Raw genomic sequence first — 14,134 nt, forward strand, 5'->3', positions numbered from 1 at the left:
ACATCTGGAGGCACACTGGTTGGGAAAGGCTGGGTTAAGGTGTCGGACTACGACCTGAACCATTAGGGCAGGGGTAGCCAATATGGCGCCCTCCAGATGTTGCTGAACTCCAGTTCCCATCAGCCCTAGCAAGTGGTCAGGGTTGATGGAAGTTGTAGTCTAGCAACGTCCAGAAGGCACCTCATTGGCTTCCCCTGCATTTCTGCATCTGAGACACCTGCTGGAATGCAGAGGCACATTACAAATTCCTATAACCCACAAAGAGACTGACCACTGTATCTCATCTCCACCCTCCAGTGAGTGTAGTTAGTTCTGCCTATCTCTGCATCACATGCAATCAGATTATTCAGTCATTCTTAATGCAGAAACACAATGCAGAAACAAGGCTACCTCCTGCATCTCTGCATGAGTCACTGATGTAGGCTTACCTCCAGGAGACATAGACAGACACACAGAGGTGCTTCTGCTACAAGGATGAGGTATGCCTGAAGTTTTCATTCAAAAGAGTATACCTTGGCTTACAAGGCTTTGGGGGAATACTATCCTACCCTCTTACATATTACATTAATATATACATAGGGTTCTGCTATGGGTGTCTACTTTGTATTTTTTAAAAATTAATTTGCTATTATTTTCTGTGCTGTATTTTTAACTGTTTTATAAACTGTTTATTATATTTTGTACATTGCCTTGAGACGTATATATGGCAGGTGATTAACAACACCACTAGAAGCCTTAAATCCAGCAAGTGACACTGTGGATATGCAGATATGTTTAAACTGAAAGCTTAAGAGTGTATGTGTGTGTGAGAAAGAGAGAACGAGAACCTCTGACAAGTCATGTACAACACGTTTAAACTGAAAGCTGGGGAGGGGGAGAGGGAGAGGGAGAGGATGATTAAGAACCTTTGGCAAGTCATGTACAACACACAGTCTAACAGGGAAAGCTCAGAAGCTTTCAGTCTATTTCTTCTCACTTTCTCCCAAGCTTAATGACATCCTGTTCAGTGAAAATCAAGATTTATAGCTGAATATCACATGTTGCTTCCCACTGTATCAACTATATCACAATGATTAGATGTATTGTGCATTCTGATGCAGTTTTTAGGATGTTTCAAATGTAAATGCAAAGCACCCTGATTCTTTGGACACGATGCGTTTATTAACATACCAAACTAGTATAAGAATAATGTTTCTAGTGTGGTCTGAAATGTCATTAAACCCTGAGATTTTTTGCACACATACCAAGCACAGCACCTGAATATTTTCAGTGAATTGAACCTTCTTGGGTACTGTGAATCCTTAAGACAGAGAGGTCACAGCTACCAGCTCCAACAGTTAGTTCCAGTAGTTTGTATCTAAATCACTGCATGTGCAACTGATCTTCCCTTCCCTTCCTGCACTACTCCCATATCTGCTCTGGAAACTTGGAGGATCCCTCAGAGCAGATTTGGAGATTTGTGCTCGGAGGGGGAGGGGAAGTTCTGTTGTGCTTGCAGAAGTCATTCCACTCATGCAGTGATTTAGTTGAATACAACCCACTGTGACAGGCTGGAACAGCATTTCAACTTAACTGATGCGTTTTACAGGGCAACAACAATTAATTAGCAAGAGAAAATGCCTTCTCTGTTGCAGTGCACAAAATGTGCCCTAGGAGATCCACCTTGCCCCTTCATTGTTGGTTTTCGATTACTTTCTGAACACTTAATTTTAACAGGCCTTTGGCCTGACTCTGTGTTATTTTTTTTTACCTGGAAATTTGTTCCTAGTTTTTAAATTGCTGCCATCACTTTTGTTGTGCTTCTTTGAAACATGTTTTTAATCTATTATGCTACTCTTCTGAACACTTCATTTTGAAGTGGAAGGGTGGGATTAAAAATAAACTAAAAAAAACAAGATCCCTTGGGGATCAGTAACTGCACATGCAGCAAGACACTAAAGCCAGCCACAAAATACAGACAGAGGGCAATTTCTTGGTTAATACTTCATACAAATGTTACATAAGGAGACCAGCTAGGATAAGAATAGTTCCCACCAGTTCCCTGGGCAAGAATAAACTCATGCTCCAGCAGTTCTAGCCTCTCAAGCAACATATGCTTTTGTTCTGAATGTGGAAAGAGAACTCTGTGTGCCCAGTTACACAAATATCTGAAGGTTCATTTGGTCACCAGCTAACTGCAAGTGAGAGAGTTGCATTAATACTAGGTGTCATATTCCTTTTAATGATATTTCCCAGCATGTTTTCTGCCACCCCATGCTTCTTTTATATGCAAACCAAACAAATCAAGCCAAAATTCAGCAGGTAGCTGTTTAGCTTAATCCATCTTTTCAAGGACACCTTACCAGCAGAGAAATCACTCCTATACCTATCTAGTTCACTTTTAGCTATAGACAGAACAGATCCATTTACTGCTGATAAGAGAACAAATACTCTGATGTGCTTAAAGCTGATTCACTTAGAGTATCTGTTCTGGCCTATCCCATTGGAATCAGACTCAGAATGACTGATGTGCTTTTTTCCATTACATTTAATGCAAAATTTAACACTACAGCAGTTCGTAGATCAGCTTACTGGTAAAATGAGACTCTGTGACATTACAAGAGATTACTAGGCATAGCCACTCAAGCAAAGATGTTATTGCAGCAACCTGATATGCCCCTGGCACCACTTAAATAGGAGTGGGACAGGCTCACTACTTGCACAGGAACTGGGACTGTTTGGGAATGGGCAAGCAAGGAGGCACTCTGTTGCACTGATGGGGGAGCATCCTCAGTCTGTTCGCGCCTGCGCTACCACTGGCACATCCTTGGCAACGGGGGATAAGACACATCAGTCAGTTCTCTCTGTCTCCCCTTCAGTTTCACCACCTGTTCCTCCCTCTCTGGAGGCATGATGGGAGGAGGCTTGCTGGCTGGTCCTATCTATTCAACAGCTGGCAGTGGCTTGGGGGTGAGGCTGTTGCTGACCAGACTACTAAAGCCCTCTCCAGTTTCAGCCCCCTCCCTTGGCAGCCCACTAGAGCCCTCCCCAGGATCCCAATCCTCCTCCTCCTTCCCTTGCTCGTTTTGCCAGAAGTTCTCTATGGAACCCATGATAACATCTCTACATGGAAAGCAAAGTACACATATGTGGTTACATGTGACAACCATATTGACAGACAAACGGTCAAGGAATACCTAATCACTTTGAATATGTTCAAATGGGCAGGGCCCGATAAACTGCATCCAAGAGTATTGAAGGGACTGGATGAAGAACTCTCAGAACCGCTCTCTATTATCTTTGCGAAATCGTGGAGGACTGGTGAAGTGCCGGATGACTGGAGAAGAGCTAATGTTGTCCCTATCTTCAAAAAGGGCAAAAAGGAGGAACTGGGGAACTACAGACCAGTCAGCCTAACATCGATCCCTGGAAAAACTCTGGAGCAGATTATAAAGCAGTCAATCTGTAAGCACCTTGAAAACAATGCAGTGATTACTAGCAGCCAACACGAATTTATGAAGAACAAATCCTGCCAAACTAATATTATCCCGTTTTTTTTTTTTTTTTTTTCAATAATTTTTATTCAGATTTTCATAAAACATACAAGACAAAATCATAAAACATTCAAAGACAAAAAACAAAATCAAAAATAGTTAAACAAAAAGAAAAAAAGAAAAAAAAAATAAAAAATAAAGAGTAAAATATTGACTTCCCATTTGTCAAAGATCAAATCAGTTATAAGTCTATAATATATAACAATCCTGTCTCTTAAGTCATATTATAAAATCACTTTCCTCCAGTAGTTATCTTACTTAATCATCAAATCTCATAAACATTACTTTATTCTTTCCACAAAAAGTCAAAGAGAGGTTTCAATTCTTTAAGAAATATATCTATCAATTTTTTTTTTCCAGATAAGCATATCGATTAATCCATCTCATTACTAATTATGATAATCTTATTGTCATAACCATAGTCAAAATAAACATTTCAATTAATCCATCACATCAGAATCTGTTAGGTTCAGTAATTTCAGTAGCCATTGTTCTATTATCTCTAGTAGTTCCATTTTCCATCTTCCATCTTCAGTAGTCTTGTTAAGTCCAGTAATTTCAATATCCAATCTTCCATTATCAGTATTCCATAATAATCTTGCTGTCAAAGCCATAGTCATATAGTAAGAGTCTGATGGGAATTACCTCTATCCCAAATATTTTCTTGCCATCCATTCTGAATAGGTTGCTGAAAAACTGCTGTAAAATCATATCTCTGTTCTTTTTTTCAAAATACACTGGGTCATCTCTTAAAAGTTTTTCCATTGTCACATGGCTGCAGTTAATTCCATAGATTTTCTCTATATTGGGCTCCATCACATCATTCCAGTCCAAAAGATAATCCATGCCATTGATAACTTTATCTCTAGAATCTTCATTAATTTCTTCAGAGATAACATTGAGTTCCAAACAATAGATTTTATTTCTAAAGTCCATAGACTCCAAATCTTGTTCCTGTTCCACGTTTGTTCCAATCTCCGGGATCTCCTCTCTCACAGGGACCCCTATTCCAGTCTCCAGGGTCTCCTCTCTCACAGGGACCCCTGTTCCAATCTCCGGGGTCTCCTCTCTCACAGGGACCCCTTCCAGGGTCACCTCTCTCACAGGGACCCTTATATCTTTAATCTCCTGCTTCATTTTACTCAATTCAATTTTCGTTATCTCAATCTCATCCATTATTTTCTGAAACATAGTTATTTCCAGATTCTCAGCCACTTTCTTAATTGCCATTTTAAAAGAAAAATATAGGAAAACCACTTCTTATTTCAGCAACAATTGGGTTAATACTCCAAACTTGGTGACATCACAGTATAAACAGAGCAGACAGCCTTATCTCTCCAATAGTTAAGTAAACAAAATGCAGTTCCCAGGATCGAAACAATTAATGGCAATCGTCAAGAAACAGATTCGTCAAAATAAAATAGACCAAAAAGAGAGTAGTCTCAAAACAGTATAATATTTTTCAAAATAAAAATCTGGAATAGAAATCCCTCTTCTGTGTATATCTTTAGAATGCAAATCCAGGACAGCTTTTTGCAACAAAAACAGAGATAAGCTATTAATTAGTGCGTAGCAGAGAGAAGTTACGGCTCCCCAGTGAGATGTCAAAAACCGATCAATCTGGCAAATCTCTTTTAAACAGCAACAATTTAAGTCAAGTAAAAGAAAAATATAGAAAGAAGGGTGCTTGCCTGTTAGTGCGTTCTCTCTTAGAAGATAAGATGAACGTTCGCTTTAACAGATAGAGCTTGCTGTTGAAAATCCGTCCCACCTTCGTCGGCTGGACCTCGTCCCATAAATTAATGAGATCTGGTCGTCCCAACAAAAATAGGCTTTGAGGTTAATCTCTTCGTTTCTCCCTACCCGGGAGAAGTTTAATCAGTCAAAAAAAAAAGAAAAAACTGACTGATATATCTGAATAAGCTTCTTTTGAGGCAGGAGCCCGTCTCAAAAGCAGGCACAGGCTAAGTCACCCTTCCCGGAAGTTCCTATTATCCCGTTTTTTGATCGGGTAACCTCCCTTGTAGACTGTGGGAATGCTGTGGACATAATATATCTTGACTTCAGCAAAGCTTTTGACCAAGTGCCCCATGATATTCTGATTAGCAAGCTAGCTAAATGTGTGCTGGATGGAACTATCAGGTTGATCCACAGCTGGCTCCAGAATCGTACTCAAAGATTGCTTATTAATGGTTCGCTCTCAAACTGGGTGGACATAACAAGTGGGGTACCACAGGGCTCGGTCCTGGGCCCAGTGCTTTTCAACATTTTTATGAACGACTTGGATGAGGACGTACACAGCATGCTTATCAAATCTGCAGATGATACAAAATTGGGGAGCGTAGCTAATACCATGGAAGACAAAAAGAAAATTCAAAGGGACCGTGATAGGCTGGAGCATAGGGCTGAAAACAACAGAATGAAATTCAACAGGGATAAATGCAAAGTTCTGCACTATAAAATGGGGGATACTTGGCTCAGCAATACAACATGTGAGAAGGATCTTGGAACTGTCGCTGATCACAAGCTGAATATGAGCCAACAGTGTGATGTGGCTGCAAAAAAGGCAAACATTATATTAGGCTGCATTAACAGAAGTATAGTTTCCAAATCGTGTGAAGTATTAGTTCCCCTCTATTCAGCACTGGTTAGGTCTCATCTTGAGTACTGCATCCAGTTCTGGTCTCCGCACTTCAAGGACGCAGACAAACTGGAACAGGTTCAGAAGAGGGCAAAAAGGATGATCAGGGGCTAGAAACCAAGCCCTATGAGGAGAGACTGAAAGAACTGGGCATGTTTAGCCTGGAGAAGAGAAGACTGAGGGGAGATATGATAGCACTTTTCAAGTACATGAAAGGTTGTCACATAGAGGAGGGCCGGGATCTCATCTCAATCATCCCAGAGCGCAGGACATGGAATAATGGGCACATGTTGCAGGAAACCAGATTTTGACTGGACATCAGGAAAAACGTCCTAACTGTTAGAACCATACGACAATGGAACCAATTACCTAGTGAGGTAGCTGGCTCTCCGACACTGGAGACCTTCAAGAGGCAGCTGGACAGCCATCTGTCAGGAATGCTATGATTTGGATTCCTGCATTGAGCAGGGGGTTGGACTTGATGGCCTTATAGGCCCCTTCCAACTCTACTAGTCTATGATATACAAGGACATATGCTGGCAAGTCATAACTAGTTCTGGCTTCCTGGCAGATGTACATACTCAGTGAAAAGCCATGTGTGCGATTGCTGCATGTGACTAACTACATGCAAGTTACACAATAATTCCTGTACAGAAGGGCCTTGCCATGCATGAATTTTGGGACAGAAACAGTAACTGCTTCATACAACATAAAATTAGGCTGCTATCCTGAGATTTGTGAGAATATCTTTGATTTCAGACTATCAGTAAGTGGTTATATAGAGCTCTGAATAATTAGTTGCTAATAATTTTCTAATGGATACATTTGCCAGAATTTCAACACTGTGCATTTAATAGCTAGGAAAATTGCTTCTCACACCGATATGAAGGTTCAGAAACACACAAACAGTAACACTAGTTGCATATTTCAGTACAGAAGCTATAATTTAGCAATAATGTAGTAAATGGCCAAAATCTTGTTGCTCTAGAAAGCCATGCAATGAATATGCTGGGAAATTCTATTGCAAGAATGTGTGAAATTGTGTGCTCTTGATATTTTAATGTCATGAAGTGTATAGCCTATTACAATCTACTGCCTCTTATTTAGATTACCTACCAGATCAGTGTTCAGTGATTAACATATGTTGTTAACATTTGTGCCTGAACTCTGAACAAAGTGTATGATGTTTAACATATTCCAGTGGAATCTGCAAAGATTTAACTTGGAGTGCATTTTAAACTTGTTTCTTTGGCTAAAGAAAGAGGCTGGATCATAGCTTTAAAAATTAAAACAAACAAAGCCCTGTACTACCCCATGTACTTTCCTTCCCAGTCATGTAGCTGAACAAAGATCTAACACAGATTTGTTCTCCACTCAAACTAAAGTACAGTATAACATTTAGGCTGATATCTAACACTTACCTGCACTGGCTCCTCCAAGACCCCGCTGCAGATCGGACATATAAGGTCTTCATCAACATCCCCTTGAAAACGTGCTACATCATACCCCATTTCTCATCACCGATGCCAAAACCCTAGAAAAAACAGGAGGGAGAAAACTATGAACAGTTGAGCAAAGAACATTTGGACTCTTGCCACAAGAGATGCCAGTACCTTCAGATTGCTGCTTCTGTGGAGTCAGTTAAAAGTCATTCTTTTGGCTAAGCTGCCTGTCTGCCAACTAACCTGATAAGGCTGCATTCTAAGTCAGGGATTCAGAGACAAGCTTCAAGTTCCTAAAGAGTTGTGTGTGCTACAGCGGAGAGAGAACTCAACTAAGCCCTATTTCTGTGCACTGAATTACTTCTCAGTTTTACCCACCTGCTAACACCAAATTAGACACTTTCTAATAAAGAATTATTCATTCTTTCATTGCATTTTTTCAATTCCATACCTTGCTCCCCACCACCCGCGGAACAACTTGCCTATAAGAGTGAGGGCAAGGAGTGCCTAGGTTTCACACCAAATTATAGAGCAAATATAGAGGGAGGAGGGGAAGGAAAAATAGTTCCATAACTAAGATTGCTGATGGGGGTTCAAGTTTAAGTGAGCTGTCTCTGTAAGCTATAAGTAAGCTTGCAAGCCTTAGTGAAAAAGGAGCAAAGCTGCCCGACTAGTTCCAATACTGAGGAGAGTGTGACTCTGTATCAGGTGAGATTAAATTAATCACTGCTGATGTAGTTAGACACACAGAATAATTACTTGCCCTCAGGCTGCTAACTGGAAGATGGGACACCTCAAGTCTCATGAGAGTCTTTTAACTATTTATTTTTTACAACACGTGGTTTGGGAGTCACTGACATAGATCCTCCAATAACCAGACCACAGCATGAACTTCTGGTCACTAATTATATAGTGTGCTCTAGTCATATTCACCTTCCAAGTTGCAACCTCCCAATTTTGTGCTCAAAACCACTGTATCTCACCCCAAAAATATGTCCCTGTGGAAAGAGCCAGAAGGGTTGTCCACTGAGTTTCACACATCATCAAATTAGGAATACAGGAAGCTACCTTATACCAAGTCAGATCATCAGTCTATCTAGTTCAGTAATGGCTACACTGACTGGCAGTGGCTCTCCACCATTTCAGACAGTTTCTTTCTGAGCCCTATCAAGTGATGGTGGGATTGAACCTAGGACCACTTGCATGCAAAACATGTGTGTTACCACTGAGCTACAGCTATTGCTCAGTAATGTATACTGCCTAAACCTAGGGTTAAAAGGAGGAGGAAATTGTTAGGGGAGAGGGGAAACAAGATTCTCCCATATCATCTCCCATACGTCTAGTTACATACTTCCCAAATTTTCTTTTGAAAATAATCTCATGCACAAACACTACTTCCATTCACCCACAAGCATTGAACTTAACTGTGAGCTATTCCTGCAGTCCTACAAAGTACCCTGGCCAATTCCAATAGTTCATTTAAAAACTTAGGAGAGCTTCCTTGGTCAGGCTATGCACCTTGATCAAGACAAGTGGCAAATCCCGTTCCGTGCCCGGTAATTCCAGGCAAAGGGGCGAGTTTGCGGCCACAGCTGAAGCCAGGCCGCCATCGGGTGGGCGTGTGTGCACGCGGCGCGCCAGCGCGCCATTGTGACATGCAGGAAGGAGGCAGGGCGGCTGAAGGCCATTTAAGGCCACTCCACCAGCCTCCCGCCCTCCTTTGAATTTTGGCGGCAAGGCCTGCAGAGCAGTGAGGCCTTGCAGCGGCGGTGGCTGTGGCGAGGCGCAGGGAGCCTTCCGGCGACCCGCGGGAGGCTTTCCAGCCGGGGCGAGAGCCTTTGATGTGCCAGGAGGCCTTTGATGTGCCGGCCTTGCGGCGGCAGCTGCAACAGGGCGCGGGAAGCCTTCCGGCCGCGGCGACAGGTCCACGGTGCGGGGGAGAGGCCAGTGAGGCCGACACCGAGCCTCAGGCCCAGACGAACTATGCTGGGGGAAGGAGCGCTAGCCGAGGATCCGTCCGACAGGTAGCCGACGCCGCAGCATGACGACGACGACGAGGAAGAGGAGGTGGTAGCCGCTGCCTACCGGCCAACCGTCTCCTCGCCGCGGAGCGAAGGTACCGTCGTGTTGGGCTGCCGGGGCCTTGCGGCCCGCAGCTCACCAAGCCCGGCATGGTGTAGTACTTAGGGAGGCCTTGGGGCTTCTGTTTAGGTACGGGCCCCCGAAGCGTCCTCAACCCCCATGGTATGTGGTGGGTGACTGTGGCTGGCCGAGGGACGGGCGCTTGACCCTCAGGGTGTGTCCTCGGGGTGTCTTAACACGGATTAGCCAGTCCCTTACGTGCCGTGCTGGGTGGAGAAGTGGATTTTTCCTTCTCCACCCCGCCGTCCTTTCTTCTTTACCTTCTGTGCTTCCTGCTGAAGTGCGTGGCTCTAATCGACCTTTGTGATTATGACGATGGAGTCAAGAACTGGGAGTCAGTTTTTGGGGTCCCAAGCTGTGCCTGTGCGACATCAGACTGCTCCTTGGTGGTTCCTACTTGGGGCGCCTAGCACTGTTGTTCTTACAAAATTCAGTTTGCTTAAAAGGCTTGGAGATCTTAAACCTGCTTGTCAGGGTTGAGGAAAGGAGGGACCTCCTTAAATCCGGAAATGCTGTGAGTTCTTTTTCAAGGTAGCTTTTGATGCTATGAACAGCCAAGAGACTGTCGTCAGGTTAGTTAAGCTGGTTTCTTGGTACTGCAGAAATGAAAGCGTATTTGCTTTCTCTTACAAAATTGCCCTGCACACAAAGAGGCCCAGCTTGAGTCAATGTAAATACACAAATAAATCTAACGCTTCTTAGTTGCTAGGTTCTTTTAATAAATATAGAAGATGGGTAGGCCTGTGCCTATTTTAAAAGCTTGAGTATTGCAACACTAAATACTGAGGTTGAGGATGATTCATAGGATTCTTTATACAGAGTGATTGCCCCTTTCTTAAATTAACTAATTTGATAAATTTTAGGTTATCCCACTAGAGAACACACACAAATTGGTGCAAGGTGTTCTGTAAAAATACAGTGTACCTATAGATATGTACACATTGGTACTTTTTAATGGGATTTGCACAGAGTGATAAGTTTTGTTCACTCTACAGCTGATTTATTTTGGATCTTGTAAATTTGGAGTTACTGAAACTGGTATTACCAAATAGTATTGGGTATAAAGTGCCATACAAGTTTTGCTTCTTAATAAAATGTAGTTATTTAACATGACATTTATGCACAAAACGGTAGCAAGAGAAGTGAACATATATGGTTTATAAATACCACAAGGGAGAGAGGTGGTATATTAAATTGGCAAGTTTGCAATCTGATCTAGCTTGTATCAACTGATTCAGTTCTATAAAAAAGTATTCTGTATTTGGGTTGTATTACAGAATTGTAAAGACATAATAAGCTTTTGTGTAGAGAGGTACAGAACATCAGAAGCTTCCCGTTAGGTCTTCTGTGGCCTTGGGATATGTTTCCTTTTTAACCATAAAGTACATGAATCAACCATGCAAAGGGAACTCATCCCCCCTTTTCACTGTCAAGAATATATGAACCTTTCCATCAGTTAAGTCCCATAAACCTCTGTTCTAAAACCCATTTAATCTGTGATATTCTGAGTAAACACACATAGGATTCTGCTGTATGCATGCAATCACATGCACCCTTCCAGGGGAAGAAGTAACGATACACTCGGGGATTTTCTCATAAGTAAGTATGCATAGAATTGGTCCAATTCATATTTCTCTGAGTAAATTATTTAAACATAATGGAATTAATCACGTGCAAGCTGCACATTTGCTTGCATCTTCTCTTTAGCTAGTTTACAAACTGGTCTGTAGATAAGGTGCCCACCTTTTTTTTTTTTTTTTACAGGCCTCTAGTCCTGTGCTTTTAAGAGTCATTTGATCTGCAGACATTAGAAGATGACATTGCTTAACTCCATGCCATCTAATAACTGCTGAATACGAACCTGCTATTAAAGGCCAGGGCTCCTCAAAGGAGCGGGAAGCAGCCCCCAGCAGAGGCTGCTCGAGAAAAGTGTCCCTTCCCAGCTACGCTCGAGGGCTATGGACCTTGCTTGCAGACTGCCCAGTTATGGGGAGACTCATTTATGATGTGGTTTTTCTTTATTATGCAGTTTTCCGGATCCTATGGACGCACTGGTCCAGGGGACAGTTGATGAAGACATACAGTTGGGCAGGGTTATTGGCCCCTTCCCATCATCCCCTACCTCTGCTCTCTCAGTGCCTCCCCCCCGTACAGTGCCCAAAGTGGCAGTGGGCAAAGACTACCTGATTCACCATCCGTCATGCAAGTGGGGTCAGTCAGTGATGCCTTTATGGGCAAGTGTGGCAGCTAATCTGCCTGCATTGCCGGCTGTTACACACGGTGGATTTTGAGCTGCTGAGTTTTGCCCTTTAAGTCAACTATGCAGCAGAGCATTACCTAGGGGCTGCTGTATTCTTGCATGGAGCACTTCAGCCCCTTCTTGGAAGGGACAGTCAGGAGACGAGAGGGCTCAGAAGCAGTGGGGCACTACTTTCATGATTTACAGTTCACGGGTAGGGCAGACTTCGGGTGCATGTTAGCACCTGATGGCACAGTTTATAGCGTAGCTATGAACTGGGGGGGTTCCTTTGGCAGCTGGGGAAAGGGAAGATCCTGCCCCAGTGTTCACCTTCCAGGGTATTAAGACTGACTTTTGGACCCAGGGCTGCAGGCTGCCCTGGAAAAGCTTGAACTGTTGCAGATCAAGATCCTGGAGTTTTCAGGGGCTGGGGAAGGTGTTTGCTTCCTGCCCTTCAGGTGTTGGGGGCCTTCTACGGTGGGGGTTATGGTGCCATAACAGGGATTTCACAGCCTTACCACAAGTTCAAAGTTTTTGGCTGCCTTATGCACCAACCTGTGGTGTGGCCCCCTCCTTTCCTGCGGCGCGTCAATGGTGTTTCAGTTAGAGGAAGGACCGACTCAGCTAGTCCCATACCGCATACTGGGAGATGGGGGAAGGGAGTCAGAGATGGCCATATGCCTGCTGCCCCAGCATGCTCACCAGCTATCAGAGGGCAGGAGGGGATTCCTGGGAGTTAGGGGCTGGCAGGGGCTATGCAAAGTGTGGCCTATTCCTATGAATCACGTGCTGGAATTCATCACAGACGGTAGGAGTGTAGCTTGTCTGTCAGTGTGTCGCAAGGTAGGCTGGCAGGGGGCCTTTAGGATCATTCAGATGTCTTGGGATATGTCATGTGCTGGCCAGTTGGCCCATGCACACCCCCATACCCCTTATCCTCATCCTCCATGTTCACCTGACCCGCCAGGGATTGTTGATCAGGGAGGTGCCCTGTGACCATCATGCTTCAAAGCTCAGCAGTTGCATGTAGCGGCCCTCACACTTAATTTGGAGCCTTCCGGATGGGGGGGGGGAGGGTGTTTGGGGGCCAGGTCAGACTTCCAGGCAGACCAGGGGTACAAGAGTCAGTCCACATTATTTTACCCTCCCCCTGGACTGGACACTTCCCCATGACGGCGTCATAGTGTTTTTGGCCTGAAGCTAAGTGGGAAAATCACCCCCTTATGGAGCAAGGTGGAGGCAATACAAGTGTGGCCGATCCCCTTAACCAAAAAACAAGTAAGGGCATTTCTGGGTGTGGCTGGATTTTATAGGAAGTTTGTGAGAAATTTTGGGGAAATAGCAACCCCCTTGCATGAATTAACAAAGAAGAAGTGTTCTGAGTGTGTGGTATGGACGGATGAATGTCAGAAGGCTTTTGATCTGCTGAAGCAAGCCTTGTGCCAAGGACCCATATTAATAGCACCAGACTATGAGCAACCATTCATTGTGGCTACAGATGCATCAGACCTCGCGCTGGGAGTCGTCTTGCTGCAGGAGAGAGAAGGCACCAGACATCCAGTGGCGTATCTGAGTCGCAAGCTGACGCCGAGGGAGAAAAACTATTCGTCGGTCCAGAAGGAGTGCCTAGCGGTCGTGTGGGGACTGAACAAGTTGCGCCCATACGTGTGGGGACGAAGATTCACAGTGACTACGGATCATCGGGCCTTGTTATGGTTGCAGACTATGAGAAACCATAACACTATGCTGCAGAGGTGGTCCTGGGCCCTACAGGACTATCAAGTGGACTTCCAGTTCATCAAAGGCAAGGACAATGTACTGGCCGATGGACTTTCCAGGCAAGTGGCTGGGACTGCAGTGACGTGACCAGACAGAGGAACAAAGAAAGACATTTTCCCCATAGAGACTTTTATTTGTTAACGCGACGTATAAATCCTGGAACAGGAATAATACTCTGCCGTTGTTTAAGGGGGGGGAAATGTGATGTTCCTATATATTAGTGTATATATGGTAAGTGCTGGTTGTTTAGAGTATACATGGTAAGTAGTGAAAGAGGAGGGGGAGTGAATGGGCAATAGAATGCTTGATGATTGGCTGAATGTTTAAAATGGCTGACAGTATAAATGAAAGGATGACA

General features: G+C 43.8%; 1 protein-coding gene across 3 annotated transcripts in view; it reads right to left on the bottom strand.

The window, feature by feature from the left end:
• Window positions 1–14,134, bottom strand: part of RNF41 (ring finger protein 41) — a 46,529-nt gene that overhangs the window by 11,007 nt on the left and 21,388 nt on the right. For all 3 annotated transcript variants that reach the window (XM_061615162.1, XM_061615161.1, XM_061615163.1), the window contains one exon: window positions 7,596–7,708. In XM_061615162.1, the coding sequence (XP_061471146.1) occupies window positions 7,596–7,685 (90 nt within the window). In that variant the 5' untranslated portion in view covers window positions 7,686–7,708. The remainder of the gene's footprint in view (window positions 1–7,595; window positions 7,709–14,134) is intronic.

Source organism: Rhineura floridana, chromosome 3 (genome assembly GCF_030035675.1).
Source record: "Rhineura floridana isolate rRhiFlo1 chromosome 3, rRhiFlo1.hap2, whole genome shotgun sequence".
Lineage (NCBI taxonomy): Eukaryota > Metazoa > Chordata > Lepidosauria > Squamata > Rhineuridae > Rhineura > Rhineura floridana.